This window comes from Myotis nattereri (assembly GCF_964212035.1).
Source record: "Myotis nattereri genome assembly, chromosome: 3".
Lineage (NCBI taxonomy): Eukaryota > Metazoa > Chordata > Mammalia > Chiroptera > Vespertilionidae > Myotis > Myotis nattereri.
Window position 1 is genome coordinate 172,752,248 of NC_138077.1, and position 16,123 is coordinate 172,768,370.

General features: G+C 38.5%; 1 protein-coding gene across 1 annotated transcript in view; it reads right to left on the reverse strand.

The window, feature by feature from the left end:
- Window positions 1-16,123, reverse strand: part of PATJ (PATJ crumbs cell polarity complex component) — a 304,927-nt gene that overhangs the window by 178,084 nt on the left and 110,720 nt on the right. Inside the window, exons 20-22 of the mRNA XM_081087464.1 lie at window positions 14,844-15,239; window positions 12,877-13,000; window positions 8,262-8,436 (exon numbers count right to left, since the gene is read on the reverse strand). Coding sequence (XP_080943590.1) covers window positions 8,262-8,436; window positions 12,877-13,000; window positions 14,844-15,239 — 695 coding nt within the window. The remainder of the gene's footprint in view (window positions 1-8,261; window positions 8,437-12,876; window positions 13,001-14,843; window positions 15,240-16,123) is intronic.

Here is a 16,123-nt window from a genome sequence, read left to right on the forward strand (position 1 = left end):
CTTTCCGCACTAAGTTTCAATGCTCCATTATTCTCTGAACTCTGAACTACATCCTGTAAAAAGTAACAAAACTCAACTTCCTTGCCATTCTACAGACTTCCTAGGATATAATGGTTTAAGGGTAACTGAAAAGGAGAAAGCTGAAAATATCTAGACCAGTGATGGCGAACCTATGACACGCGTGTCAGAGGTGAGACGCGAACTCATTTTTTTTTTTGGTTGATTTTTCTTTGTTAAATGGCATTTAAATATATAAAATAAATATCAAAAATATAAGTCTTGCCGAAACCGGTTTGGCTCAGTGGATAGAGCATCGGCCTGCGGACTGAAAGGTCCCAGGTTCGATTCCGGTCAAGGGCATGTACCTGGGTTGCGGGCATATCCCCAGTGGGAGATGTGCAGGAGGCAGCTGATTGATGTTTCTCTCTCATCGATGTTTCTAAATCTCTATCTTTCTCCCTTCCTCTCTGTAAAAAATCAATAAAATATATTAAAAAAAAAATATAAGTCTTTGTTTTACTGTGGTTTGAAATATCAAAAAATTTCTATATGTGACACGGCACCAAAGTTAGGGTTTTCAAAATGCTGACATGCTGAGCTCAAAAGGTTCGCCATCACTAATTTAGACATCCCAAAAATCAGGTAAGAAATTGGGGTCGTTAGGGATCATTAACATCTCACTCACTACCACATGGCCTTCTTGCCTTCACCAATCTGTTTTTTATGATTAGATCATAGCATTCAGGGGCAAACAGCCTGGCAAATATCTGCTGGTTACATATCTAATGTCCTCTCTCCCACTTTCCCTTACCAACAGAACTCTGTTATTCCAGGTGGCACTTTGCCCAGATCTAAAAAAATACATTTGTGGATTTCCTTTCAGTTAATGGTAACTGTGAGGATAGGGAAGCAAAAGTCCCTGGATGAGAATTCCAGGAAAACTTATTAAAATCGAGGAGAATCAGTTGGCAGGAGGCTTTTGCTCTGTACCCTTCCCTTCTCCTTGCTTAGAAAGCAGAGATGATATTGGTGGTGAAGCATTCCATCTTAAAGTCATGAAGAAACCACGAGTAGCCCCAGTAAGGACAGCAGAGAAGAAAGGAAGAACATGTTTCAGACCCTGACAGACCACTTTCTTCAAAACTTTTTACATGAAAAAAATTAAGGCCCTGCTTAGTTAAAACAATGCTAAAGGGGAGGGGAGGGAGGGGGGATTCTGTGTATGAGCCTCTGAATGCAATCCCTAAATGATACTCCCATGATTCCACCAATTTAAGCAAAGTGTTCACTTTATCATATCACATTATTCATTGGATAGTTGTAATCATCACATAAACTTTCATATTTTGATTACCCTATGTAACAGTAACAAAGATTAAATGAGAAAAAACTGGCATTTACTAGTAACTGAAGCTCAACCAATATTCATTTCCTTTGCAAGTTTTTCATTTTTTGCATCAAAATTTCTCCCACATCCTATATAATAAAACCCTAATATGCAAATCAACCAAATGGCAGAACAACCGGTCGCTATGATGCACACTGACCACCAGGGGCAGACACTCAATGCAGGAGCTGCCCCCAGGTGGTCAGTGCGCTCCCACAGGGGGAGCACCGCTCAGCCAGAAGCCGGGCTCAGTGGTGGGAGCCTCTCCTGCCTCTGCAGCAGCGCTAAGGACCCCTCGGGGGATGTCCTTTGAGGGCTCCCAGGCTGCAAGAGGGTGCAGGCCAGGCTGAGAGATCCCCCTCCCCCCAGTGCACGAATGTCATGCAGCAGGCCTCTAGTAAGAAATAAATAACTAATGTCTGTCCTGATTCCTGACATAGAAAATTCCTTGGAATTTCCTTTGTGATATGAGTGATAAGAACATCTTTTGTTATTAATAACAATCTCCTTTCAACCAGAACTGTGTTTGTGCTAATAAGGTGATTCTTGGTAGGACCCTGGATAGTTTTGGATGGATGCTGCTGCCAGAGAACAAGCAAGTGATTAGAATTTGAACGTTCAGTCCCACCCTCAGCCCCACCTCTGGGAAGGGGAGAAGGGTTAAAGATTGAGTTCAAGCACCAATGGCTAATGATGTAAATAATTGTGCCTACTTAATGGGATCTCCATTAAAAACAAACAAACAACAAAAAAACAAAACAAAAACAAAACCCTAAAGGACAGGGTTCAGAGAGCCTCCAGGTTGAAGAACACCTCAAGGTACTGGGAGGGTAATGTGCCGAGAAGAATGGAAGCACTGTGCACACCCACACCTCCCCACAGGACCTGCCCTGTGTCTCTTTCCCATCTGGCTATTCCTGAGTTATATCCTTTATAATAAACCAGTGATAGTAAAGCACTTTCTTGAGTTCTGTGAGCTCTCCTCACATGCCCAAGGGAGGGGCTGTGGGAACACCCAATTTCAAGCTGTTTGGTCAGAAGCACAGTTGGCAACTGGCATCTGAAGTCAGGGCAGTCTTACGGGGCAGAACCTTTATGCTGTGGAGTCTGCATAACTCCCAGGAGTTGGTGTCAGAGAGAACTGGTTGTTGTGTGAAGGAAAAACTCACACATTCAGTGTCAGAAGTGTGGTGAGCAAAAATAGTTCATAATAGGCACTATGAAACACACACACACACATGCATCTTTATTGTGATACAAATATGTTATCATTATAGGAATTAAATTCTTTAAAAAAATAAACTAGAATGAAAACCAAGCTTTAATATTAGTATAAGCTATCAATTTTTCTATTAAAAAATAAAAACCAAAAATATCCTAAACTGCTAGCTTTCACAAATTACGAGAAGGGTTTGGGTGTGTGTGTTTTGGGGGGGGGGGGGGGGAGCATTATCTAGAATATGGAAAGTTTTAGATAAAGTATGTAACAAAAAGATTATTTTGTTGAAAGAGACTCACTGACTATTTCAAAGAATATTATCTTTCTTCAGGAAATTGGTATGTGCTTATTTTAATCGGATTATTTTATACTTAAAGAGAGATAAAACTTGCAAAAACTTACCCACTTAGTGTGAGTAGTTTTGGAAATACAGTCAGAGGAGATGAGCAACTATACCAACTGATGTAGTCACTTTACATTGATGAAGGCATATATATACCTTTTAACCTCAAATAAAATTTAATTGAGAAAGTAAAATACTTTTATTACACATATGAAGGTATAAATTTTCACAAACATATTTAAAACTTTAATGAGGGATTTCTAACCAAATTTTATAATTTGCACTGTAATTAAATATGATCAATAGCTCAATCAGTTAAAGTTTTAAATTTTTAAAATAACTGAAATTTACCTCTTACATTGAACCAGTTTTTCCCCGAGGGAATTAAACATCCAATAAAAACAATGTTTTTTATTTCAGATCTTTTTAACAAATGCCCAAAGTTATCATTCTTTACAGATTTGGGTGAAAAGATGGAGTAGCTCATTAGTGAACAGGTGGGTGTTATTAGTAAGACTTGATTATGATATACAATCCCTTTGCGAATAAAATCTTCAACATCATACCAAAGTCAGATGGATCCAGATAGCCAAGGTGACCTTTCCTTTTCAATATACCTTTTTTTTCCATATAAAATTTCTACATACTAAGCCATATGAGGGCCAAGTAAACTCGGCACCCTAAAGGGATTAAGCAGGAAGAGTTCCAGTTGTGACTAAGCTATGTCATGATTTCTTTTGCCTCTTTAAATATAGATTTTATATGGCAATTTGCTGTGACATGCCATAGGGAATAACAAGTGTTTGAAACCAGGGAGAATGGGTACTAGTGTTTTCCAAACTAGCTAGTTTACAGATGTTACAGTGATTTTTGAGGGTACGAAGAAAATTATTACATGGCACCAGTACACAGAAAGAATCAGGCATTCCTCATATTAAAGGTTAGAATGGCACAGACCTGTGCTCAGTGAAAAGAAGCCAGACACACAAAAAAAGTCCTACTGCGTGATTATACTTGCATGAGTTCTAGAACAGGATAAATACGTTACAGTATAAGAAGTCACATCAGTAGTTGCCTTGGACAAGGCACTGCCAAGAGAATGGGCGAACTTTCTGTGGTGATAGAAATGTTCAATATCTTAATTGGACTGTCGGCAATATGAATCTACACAGTGATCAACATCAAGGAAACTGTCCCTTAAAAATCTGTGCATTTTATTAATATGTACAATTGTGTTTAAGAGTTTTGTTAAGGAAATGAAAGCTCAAGTCACAAAGGGTAACTTGCTTCCTTCAGTCAACTTTACGTCTCTTTTGGCCTTTTGTAGAGCCTGGCTTAGTAATCAAAGATCTAAATATAGTCTCAAAGACATTAGTGTAATATTCTTATGTACTTCCTGCCCTAATTTTTCACATTTATCTTCCCTTGCAGTGTGGACAACAGCTGCAACGGAAGTATACTGGAAACCTCCTCTTTCTCCTCCCAACTCAAAATATTCCAGAGTAGTCCTCTCTCAAATGCATACATTTCTTTTCTTCCTTTTCCTCAGCCTCTTACCAATGTTCTGAATTTATACAAATTTTTTGGCAGTTTATCCCAAAGGTAAACCTATTAAATATCCACCACTCATTTAAAAGGCACTAAATGCCAGGCACTGTATTGGGAGCTCAAAATATAACAATCATTTAATCTTTTCCCCCACCATCACTCCTGCCTCCTGTTCTACCTCCACCACTCTAACAAAGTATGTAATATGTAAAGTATTTCTTTACATTTGCATCCTATTATACTGACAGCATGATTTCTTGTCAATTTTAAAAGTCTTTCATCTCAAGTTCATCCTCCTCCAAAGCCTTTACCCTCTGACACCTTGTTTTATTAACTGCGAGTTGGCCCTATTTTATTATAAAACAAACAAACAGCCTACAATCTCCTTGAATGTTTTTTAAAAAACCCAGCAATAATGAATACTACCCTAGATAAACCTCATGGCCCATGAGTCTATCATTGTCACTGAGCATCACTGCTGACTGTTCATTAGACATTTACTATGTTCAAAGCATTATATGAAGCCCTTTATATTCACTTTTATTTAATCCGTAAAAGTACCTACTTTATAAATGAGAAATTTTGGACACAAGGGAAGCCTTCTCAGGGCCATGTAGCTATAAATACTAGAGGGAAAATCTGAACAACACCCACAATATGTCTCTACCACAGATCTGCTATTAGTCTGAGAGATGTCCCCCTTATAGGCACCCATATGTCCTCAGGCAGCAGGCGATGACAAAGATGAGTTAGAAAAAGACTGAAGCCAGGTGAGTTCGGAAGACCTGATCTCAAGTGACCTTATGAAGAAAGGGGGATACTTGGAACAAAATAGCTCAGATTCCTTCCAGAGTTATCATACCCACCGGCCCACAGTTCTCCTCGTAGAGAGACCCACTTTGAGGGTGAGTCTGACCTCTTAATACTTGTCCTGCCTCCACACACAAGGAGAAGTTGGCTTGACACACATATATATGCACACTAAAGAACTACACTACAATTAATGCAAAGAAGAAACTCTAAGATACTATTTAGTACTTCATGATACACTGATAATCTAAAAGACTCTCTCCCAAAAGAATCTATGCATTGCTCAGGAAGACTCCTGAGTGGCAATAAGTATTCACCTAGGATGCTAACTCCATGGGCATTCGCTAAAAGATTAAAACTGGGACTAGATTTACAGGAAGTCTTCTGGAACCTGCTGAGACTTAAATATATCCTGAATCTATGCAAGCAAGCCAAAAGTACAACTTTCAAATGCAAGACTGATCTCCCAAGACAAAATTAGGTTGGAGCCCTTAAATACCTGAGCTTGCATAAGAAATTGACTTGTTAAAGTACTCATTTTAGGAGAAAAAAACAATGGGATAGGAGTAAAGCCTATCTTCCCTCTCAGAAGCTGGGAGAATTAAGATACAACTGGTGTTCCATTTTGTCTTCTGCGTGAGGAAGGAGGGGTGGGTTTGGAAATTTGTTTAGACCTTTTCCAATTCTACAGTTAATAATTCTATAGCTTTAGAGAAGTAGCCCCATTTCTGAATTCTTCAGCCAGATTCAATGATTAACACTAAGAGAAATTTAAAAGACAAAAGTGTCTCATTTAAAAATTAATTTGACCACATAAAAGTCATAAAATATATTGCTAACCCTTCCAGTACTGCCACTCCCAGGCATCTCTCCTAAAGAAACAAATGCATTGCTTGTTTAACACTGTGAGTTCCTCCAGGAGCTGGTTAGGTCATTAGGACACCAGGCCTGCTAGCACCGCCCCTCTGCACTCCAGTTCTGCTGTGTGAAAAGCCACCAGATTGTCCTAGTTGGGCCTATCTGTGTCTTCTCTTTCCACTCAGAGATGAGCTATGCAGAAGCACAAAGAACAATGTTACATGAAGTTTCTATCTAAAACTCTAGGAGAAGGTCACAGGTTATTGAATAGAGAAGACAGTATCATTGTGTTGATAGATGATATAAAATCATTCTTGGACTAAGGGTTTAATAAAAACATTAGGGCCAATCCTACCCTATCACTCATTCCTGTGATGCTATGTCAGTACCTCCAGCTCCTTTGTTCACTCCTCTCCTGTACTCACAGTGCTACACCACTCTGGTTTCACCTTTGTATATCACTCCCTCCTCCAACACCTGCCCAGCCAAACTACCCATCACTCTGTGGAATTTCCTTGAGTTGTAAAGAAACTACTCCATGCACTAACCTCTTCACTGAATGTTCTCGATACCTTTTCTGTTCTCTCAACAGCTGCTGGTTCTTTGTCATGATACCACACTCACGTGGTTAGTGCTCATTCTCTTACTCTCTGGGAAGTTGGCAAGAGGGGCCAATATTTTTCTAAACTCTCTTCCATCACTAAGCCATTACTCCCCTACCCTTGTTTTAAAAGCTAATCTCTACTCTCACACTTCTCCTGTTAATGCCACTCTACTAGCACCCCAACACTCTTGTAAATAGCTTTTCCCCTAAATGACAGAAAAAAATCAATGTCACTGGCTCTCTATACGAACTATGTGTAACCACCCGCCCCCCTTCCTAGAATTTACATATTTCTTTTCTGGATTGTTTCCAGAAAGACACAGCCAGATACACACACATATTCTCTCTCATTCTTCCTCTCTCATCTATCTTTATCTATCTATCTATCTATCTATCTATCTATCTATCTATCTATCGATCTATCATCTATCTATCTATCTATCTATCTATCAATCATCTATCATCTATCTATCTACCTACCTCATGCATTCTACCTGCCTCTTTTTATGATCAGGATTCTCAAGACACTGTTCTGTCCAGTTTCAGACCTTTTGTTCAATTCTCAATTCACCATGCACTCTAATAAAACTGTGCTTACCAAAGACCATATGGCCACGCACCATGAAAACGTTTCCATTTTATCTACCTTGACCTCCCTGTAGCATGTGATGATTTTTTTGTTAAAATGCTCTTTTCCTTTGATTTCTATGTCAACCTCTGGTTCATGAATTTCCTTCTATCTTTTGTTCCACTTTCCTATTTTCTTCCTCCATTCATACCTTTAATATTGCTGCTTTGCAGGTCTCCAATTTTGACCCTATGCTCTTCTTATTACTTGAACTTCCCATGAAAGGCTACTCAAACCCAGGAGTTTCACCAGTGCTTGCCTGATTTGTCCCCAATTATCCATGTCAGGACAGCCTCAACATTAATCCCAAGAATCATGGATCCAATTGACTCCACTTCACTTTGTTGTCCTATGAATACTTAAACCCTCAATATGTCTCAAACTGAACTCATTACTTTCCCTTCCAACCTATTTATGCTCCTATAAACTACGTCAAGGAACTAATGGCCCCACTATCCATTTGGTTTTTCATTCCAGGAACATGAATCATCATCAACTGGTCCCTCTCACTTCCTACATGTTATCAGACACCAATTCCTATAGATTATCTAACTCTTAAATCCATTACCTCATTTGTCCACATATTCCTTGTTTGAGTTGTTAAAAATAAACTATTAACCTCCCATTTTCTAAGCAAATACTCGATGTGATCCATTTTGCATGCAACTGCAAGAATACAGAATTGTATATAAGGCATAATTTTATGTATGTATATAATTAGACAATTAGTATATTATCTAATAGAGTGGATTTTATTCAAAGTATTTTTCTGTATTTTCCAAATGTGTCACCATAATTATATCTGTTTCATTTTTATAGATGAAAAAGAACTATTTTATAATGTAAAAGAAAAGGAAATCATACTATGCATCAGTGGTGTATCTCGAAGACAATATTCCTGTGTGTGCTGAGGTCTTGGAAACAACTCGGGTCCTGGGGAGTTGGTATAAGGGCAGATCTTCTTGCTGCCTTCTTTGAGCCATAGCGGGCAGTTCAACAAGCAAGCCAGGACCTTGGACATCATTCGGAATCATCATGCCTATAGAGTAAACCAAAAAATAGTGAGCACAAAATGCTTTCATTCATCCTTCATTCATTCAACAAATAGTTAGGAGCATCTATCAAGGGCAAGTCCCTTCTAGCAAGAAAACTTATTTATATTAAAGTAAATAAGTAAAATATTTAATACGTCAGATGATGACAAGTACTATGGTGAAAAATGAAGCCAGAGCCCTGGCTGGTGTGGCTCAGTTGGATGGAGCATTATCACATATGCTGAAGGTTGGTGGGTTCAATTCTGGTCAGGGATAATACCCAGGTTGCAGGTTCAAATATGATGAACTATACATCAAATGCCTCCCTTAAGCCCATACATTTATAGTATATTTTGGAGGAAATTAGAAATAATTTATAAGAGATATAGTCTTTTAGATTTTCCTGTAAGCATCACCTAAACTCTCCATTTTTTCATACTGAACAAATTTCCTAATAAACTCACTATGACTTCTGCTTTTTATCTTATCTAGAAACTTCAGAATCAGGATCTAATCGGTTGGTAATGCAACAGAGAATCTGATGAGGGGGTGAAAATAACTGTAACATTTAGGTGGTTGTGAAAGGAAGTCTCAGTTGCTTTCCCCTACCCCAAGCACCCTCTATCACATCCACTAGGGCCCACATTTCTGCAAAGCAGTCATATCTGTATCCCCGCCTCACTCTTCCAGCTCTGCTTATGCCTGCCTCCTCTCCACTGAGGAGGGACCAGGGGTAGGATCAAGATTCTGAGAGGCTGCAAAAGCAGCCTGTTAAATTATAGCACTGGGTTTTACAGGTTGCTGCAGTTTGTCTAAAACTTTGCATTACCTGCTCCACACGAAGGCTGCCCATGCCCTTTGCCCCCTCCCCTCCTCCTCCATGGACCCTTGGCGGTGCTCAGGTACACATTTTCTTTTCTTTTTTTTTTTTTTTAAGGCACACATTTTCATCTCTCACAGTGCTTAACACAGTTTCACTTTACAAAGCTGTTCGCCAAGCACATACAGTATCCGGGAGCCCATAAAACAAATCCAGTCCTTTAGGGCCTGTGCAGTTGTTAGGTAATGGCCATAACAGGAGCACAAAGGTTAGAAAAACAGAGAACTTAAAAAATATATATATTCTGGGTAAATGGAAGTTAATGCCTATAGGAGAGGAATGGGAAACATTTTCAAAAGACTTATACTTAGTGGGGTACAAGAAGAAAAAAACAGTCAACAAAATAATGGCAATAAGGATCCAAGTAGAGAGGAGATTAGGTACCGTACAACTCAGCAACTGAACGAAAGGGAGGTTTATTCTGTTGTTAAATAACCACATCTAAGCGGCACGTCACGCTCTCATTTCACAAATATTTCTTGAGCACCTGCTATGATAATGTAATCAGAGATAAGGCTTGCCCTTCAGAGCTTAGTCTACAGTACAAGACTGGCATGCAATGGAGTATGTATGCCTGACTCTTGGGCACAGTGACAGAAATTCATCCAGGGTTCACTGGAGGCCACTCCAGGTAGGGGCAAAGATTGGGAAAAAGAACTGCTTTCTCTTGGAAATCTTGTAACACTAAATGTGTTACTGATTTAAAATTTATCTTGTATGCTTTATAGCATTAATTATACTAATTTGTAGGCTTGGTTTCATAGCCCATGAGGAGTATAGGGTCTTGGAGGATACAGAATTTTGGAGAAAGTATAGAGTCAAGAATAGTCCTTTACACATAGATTCTCCAAAACCAGTTTTTAAATTAATTGTTCTTAGATAAATCTAGAATAGTCTGTTACTTATAAAGTGGTCAGAGAGCTAGAGGTTTGAAAGAGGCTTTAGAGAACACTTGGCCTAAATCGTTCATTTCACACTTGAAGAAATAAAGAGGCTTGGAGAAGCCTGAAGGCCTGCCTGATGACTCAGCAGGTTAACTGCTAAGTCCTAAGGATCCTGGAACTGGAACAGTCTGCCATAGGCTGGGCAGGGCTCTCGAGAGAAAAATGAAATTGAGTAGAATTAACTCAATATGTATGCTGCTGAGATCTGTATTGACTCGGCATCAGTAATTTCTCAGCCCACCCATGATTAGCTTTGATCCAAATACTCATGCCTGCCACATGGAATTCTGGAGGCTCTCAAAATTTTTTCCTAAAAGCATGTGGTTATGAATGATTTTCTAGGGAATACAGGTCTAAGACAGCTTTACTCTGAAAGCTATAATCTCTGAAAATAAATTATTTCCAGGGCCTTCCAAAATATTACATTAAGGCAGTATAGTAGGTTGAATGGTGAACCCCTTAAAAGGTATATCTATGCTACAGGACTTATGAATGTGACCTTACTTGGGGAAAGAAATCGTTTTTGCAGATATTAGTATCTTGAGATGAGACCATCATGGATTACCACAGTGAGACCTAAATCCAGTGATAGATGTACTTATAAGAGACAAAAAGAAGAGAAGACACAGGCAGGAAGAAAAGAAGGCCATGTGAAGACAGAGGCAGATAATGGAGTGATGCAACCACAAGCCAAAGAATGCTGGAGCCACCAGTAGGTGGAAGAGGCAAAGAACAGGTTCTTCCCTAGCACCCTGAGAGGGAGCACAGCACCTTGATTTTGGACTTCTGGCCTCCAGAACACAGAGAGAATTCATTTCTATTCTTTTAAGCCACTAATTCTGTGACAATTTGTTACAATAGCCCTAGGAAACACATACGGGCAGCAGAAGGCAGTGGAACTAACTTTGGAGTCACCTAGGGGGGACTGGATCATCCCATGAAGAGAATATCTCTTTGCCCATAGTTTTCCCAACTCCACTGTCTCTTCTCATAATAACCCACCCCATTTTTCTTGTCTGTTCCTTTCAATCCTGATGTTATAAGGCATAAATAGGTCCAAAGCAGTGGCAATTTTGCCTCCCAAGGGACATTTGGCATGTCTAGAGACATTTTGATTTTGATCATGACTGGGGTGGGAGTACCAGTGGCATGTAGGGTTAGAAGGCAGGGAAGCTGCTAAACATCCTGCAATGCACAGTTCAACCCTCCAACCAAAAATTATCTGAGCCACAAGTGTATCAAGATTGTTATAAAGTATCAATGGTAATCACATGGATATGGTCTATTAATTCATTTATTTGTTAATTGGTGCTTTAAACCTTTCCCAAGTATTTAATAATTGGAGGACTATAGAAATGTGGTGGATTTTTTATTAACACACACACACACAACAATATCCTTGCCTGGCTGGTGTGCTCAGTGGTTGAGTGTCAATCTATGAAACAGGAGGTCACAATTTGATTCCCCATCAGGGCACATGCCCAGGTTGCGGGCTTGATCCCCAGTGTGGTGTATACAGGAGGGAGCCAATCAATGATTCTCTCTCATCATTGATGTTTCTATTTCTCTCTCCCTCTCTGAAATCAATTTAAACAAAAAAAAAATAGTATACTTAGAGAATTTTGGTAAAAAATTTCCCATATTTTCCCCTAGTCATGATCAGTTACACATCATGCAAAACTGGATAGACTCATCTAACCTTAGATATTCAAAATTACCTCTGTTGACTTACAGGAATTGATCATTGTTATTATCTCACAAATGTCTTCAATATTTACCATGAAGAATTTCATTCTTTCTCTTTCTCTCTCTCAAAAAAAAATTACACTTACATAAAACTGTTACATAATTTTTTGTAGTTCTTTCTCTCTCCTTATGACATATTACCATACACACAAGAATTTCCCATAGAAAAAGATTTTTCCTATAAGTAGTGTCATAACAGGTGAAGGACAGCATGAATCCTGAACAATGGCTCTATGAATCCCAGTGCTACAAAAGAGTTTAACAGTTTCACCTAGGGATCCTAATATTATAACATTTGATATTTCAGTGTTGGATGAAAAAAATTATTTGTTAAAGTCAAGTTTTCAAAATTATATAAGAATCGATACTGGGGGGGAAACAGAGAGAGGCACAATACTTTCAGGATTCTTTAATGGAAACTAAGTTATTAATGTACCAAAATTGACTGTAATATATGACTATAAAAATGTTTCATAAATGTTTAAAATATGCCTCTCTTTATTAATATTTAACAACCCCATTCAGTGAGCTAACAGTACCACTTAATAGCATCAAAGGTTTCAATATATATCAGTAGAGACTTATTTCAGATTCAGCCTTGGGTATTAGTTTTAGTTTTAATTCATCCTGATAATAAAGAGCAAAATGAGGCAGAGAAAATGCAGCCCTCTCAGAAAACAAAATCTGAAAACTCTAAGTTAAAATAGGAACAACTGTTATTCTTCCAGATATTTGGAAGCAGACTAATAAACTGATTTAAATTTGAAACGCCAGAATGAATGAAATGGAAACGTAAAATTGATCACATACAAAAATAAAATGGAAAGATTGCAAAATAATGTAATTTCTGTTCAGGAGAAACAAAAACCACAAACCTAACTCCAGACTGCTTTGTGTTAACGAATTAAGATTTTCCAGATCATCGAATCTGCCTTGTTGACTGTTTCCTTCAGTTGAGGATATGGAGGGATGGGAATTGATGCCAAAGTTTTCTTTCATCTCGAGAGGAAGGAAAACAGAAACGCATTAGTACTTTATGATAAAATGCGGAACACTATAATGTTGTTTAAACAGACAATAATGATAGTGGAAAACTGGCCCTGAAAACAGGCCTTCTCAAGTAACAGTTTATGCTGTAGCAAGCAGTAATGAACGCTGGTAACTTATTAGTTGCAGGAGTATAGGCTAGAAAAACCTGTGTTTTTTCCCTAAATACTGGATTTTTTTAAACAACAAATTTGTTTTTCTAAACATTAATAAGTGGACTTAAATAAACATTCACTAAGGTCGAGGAATAAAAGATCTAGCCAGTTAAGCAAGGTCAATGGTTGACACACTACCTCCTGATCCCGCTGGACCACCACGTAAATAGCTGACCCCCAGATCCCTGGTGAATTTCCACAGCTCTAAGCCTTTGCTACACCCTTCCTAGCACTCTTATCTGCATGGGGAACACTCAGTGTCCCAAACCTAAAACCAAAGATAAGCACAGTCAATAATTTATCACACTTTCCTCTTTGTCCTCCTTTTACACAAATCTTTTATAGTTTCCCAAAGTTACAATCTCCCAGGACGTACAATTTTTACTGAAGTATTTTATTATGATACTAGAGGCCTGATGCACGAAATTCGTGCAAGGGTCTCGACCCTCGCTTCATCCGGAAGGTTGTCCAGATGGTCATTCTGCTGTTTGGACTAATTAGCATATTAGCTCTTTATTATATAGGATTTTTTAAAAAACTTTTATGAGCATAAAATTAAATGACAACATCATGGCCACCACTGTCAACGGCAACACACCAGGTGATTCTGTGTGTCACCTATTCCCAAATCAAGGTATTATTCACACAATCCCAAAACATCTGTTCTCTGGTAGACTGCCCAGAGTCCTCTATGATGAGGAATCCTCTGGGGTTCCATAAATACGTCTAGTCCAGTGCCCTGCATGGCGGAAGGACCCTCAAGCATTGGCAGAAGGGTAAAGGGAGGAGAGGTCTAAGGGAGGCAAAGGGGAAACCCAGTCCTAGCTGCCCTGTGAAAGAGCAGATGCAAACACACTTTGCACATCACTGCAGGGAAGCTGTTAACCTCGGTGGGGGGAGCGCCATACTGTACCTGAATGAATATACTGCTGCATATCGCTATACAATAACTTCCTTTCCATTTACCTGGAATCTAATTGGGGACAGGAAAAAAAAACACACACGAAAAAATGTCCCTAATAAATGATCTCAATTGGTGACCAGCTAACTCTAATTTTATAAAAGATAAAGTTTATTGGTGATTTAAGCAAGGGCAAACCTATTAAAATATAATGCTTTCCTGCCCAGTTGTAAATGGGCAGTATCACAAATGTAAAGATGATTTCCTAGAGTTCAGTGACTCTCTATTTAGTATCATATATAATACAGAGAAAGTGTGGTTAAGTGAGTTATAAACAATCTTTAATCAATTTGCCTTGACTTGCCTGGACATATACACTATGTGAGAAACATAGAACTGTATTTTCCTGAGGGAATTTAAAAAAAAAATCAAATGGCAAGAGACCTCTTCCTTGAAATGGGTAATTAGGAGAAAAACATCGCTAAAAAGGCAAAGCAAAAGAAAAAAATATATATAAAGCAAAGCAACAGGAGCTTATTGGCTGAAACTGAAAGTTGTGTGATACAGAAAAGATGAGCTTTTATTTACAGCAACACACTGCATAGTAACATCTTGGAAAAATGATTAATTATGAAATGATTCATTAATATATATTTTTTAAGTTTCATGACTTAGTGACTGGGATAGGAAGGGGAGGAGACAGGGAAGGAGGGAAGATCTGTTCTAAAACACCCCTTACCACGTTTTCAGTGCTGTAGCCATACTGTTGTGTCTCCGGGGAATATACACTCATCATGGACCTTGCTTCTTGAGGCTCAGGTGGTTCACTGTCACAGAACCACTGTGTACCAAAGTGAAGTTCCTTCATGGACGGAACAGGAGCAGCCTCTTGAATGTGTGAGGAGGGATACAACTCCATGGATGGAAAGCAATCTTGATAGAGCTCATATTCTTCATCAACAAGCATTTCTCTTTCTTCACCCATTTCCTGCAATCCGGGAGTCAGAAATTCATGCATTTCCCAGGCCTCCTTGCTATTGTCTATCTCTTTTTGTTGGGACTGGAAAGATCTTCCCAAATTTAGAAGTGGCTCATCCACAAGTTCTTCTTTAAAATAGGGTTCATCTCTAAATTCCTGTAAAAAAAAAGGTTGCAAAAAACGTCAAGCTACACCCTCTTAAAGCTGGAAGAGTAACCCCTGCTGTAGCTGCAGGGACGTTGTTACATGCCAACACATGGTTAACATGAACTGCTCTCCATTACACACGCGGAGAAATACAAGCTCACTACCACACAACCTTCCACCCAGGAAAGGGACAAACAATAAATCAGAGGCTAAAATCTGCCCTTGGCAAGGTGAATGGCTATTCTAAAAGGTTCATTATACATTAACCACCTGAAAACGCTCAGTCAGAAACAGCAATTTTGTTAAGCTGCTACACTGAATATTTAACTCATGGATCTCATATAAAAAGTAGTACATAAATACAAAAACACTTCATATTAATACTTACAAAAGCAAAGACTTAAAAGGTCAGGATTTTCAAGCTTACGTAACTCAAAAGACATCATGGCTACTTGGAAAAAAATAAACATCCCACTTAAACTAAAGATAAGAGGCGTATGTCTCACTACTTTGAATATGACTCTGATAATATACTATAAATAGAAATAGATTTTTTTCATCTGCTTTGAAAATATATAACAAAAAGGAATAAATACAGTATGCTTTTTAATTTATATTTCACTAGTTAGAAGAACAAGTACATACAACTGAAGCTAAATAGTCATAGACGTGCAGGAACATTGCTGAGTTTTGGTAATGCGATGGAGCTGTTGAGCCTTTGATCTAATTCTTAGCGACATCAAGGTGCTGATCACAATGATGCCCTTTTCTTCTAAGGGATCAATGACAGGTCCTATTTTAAGTATTACTAAGTATAAATTCCTGGAAATGAATCTATTCTTTCCCATTACTTCCTCACTTGCAGCTAAATATCACTGTGGCGAAACTTGTAT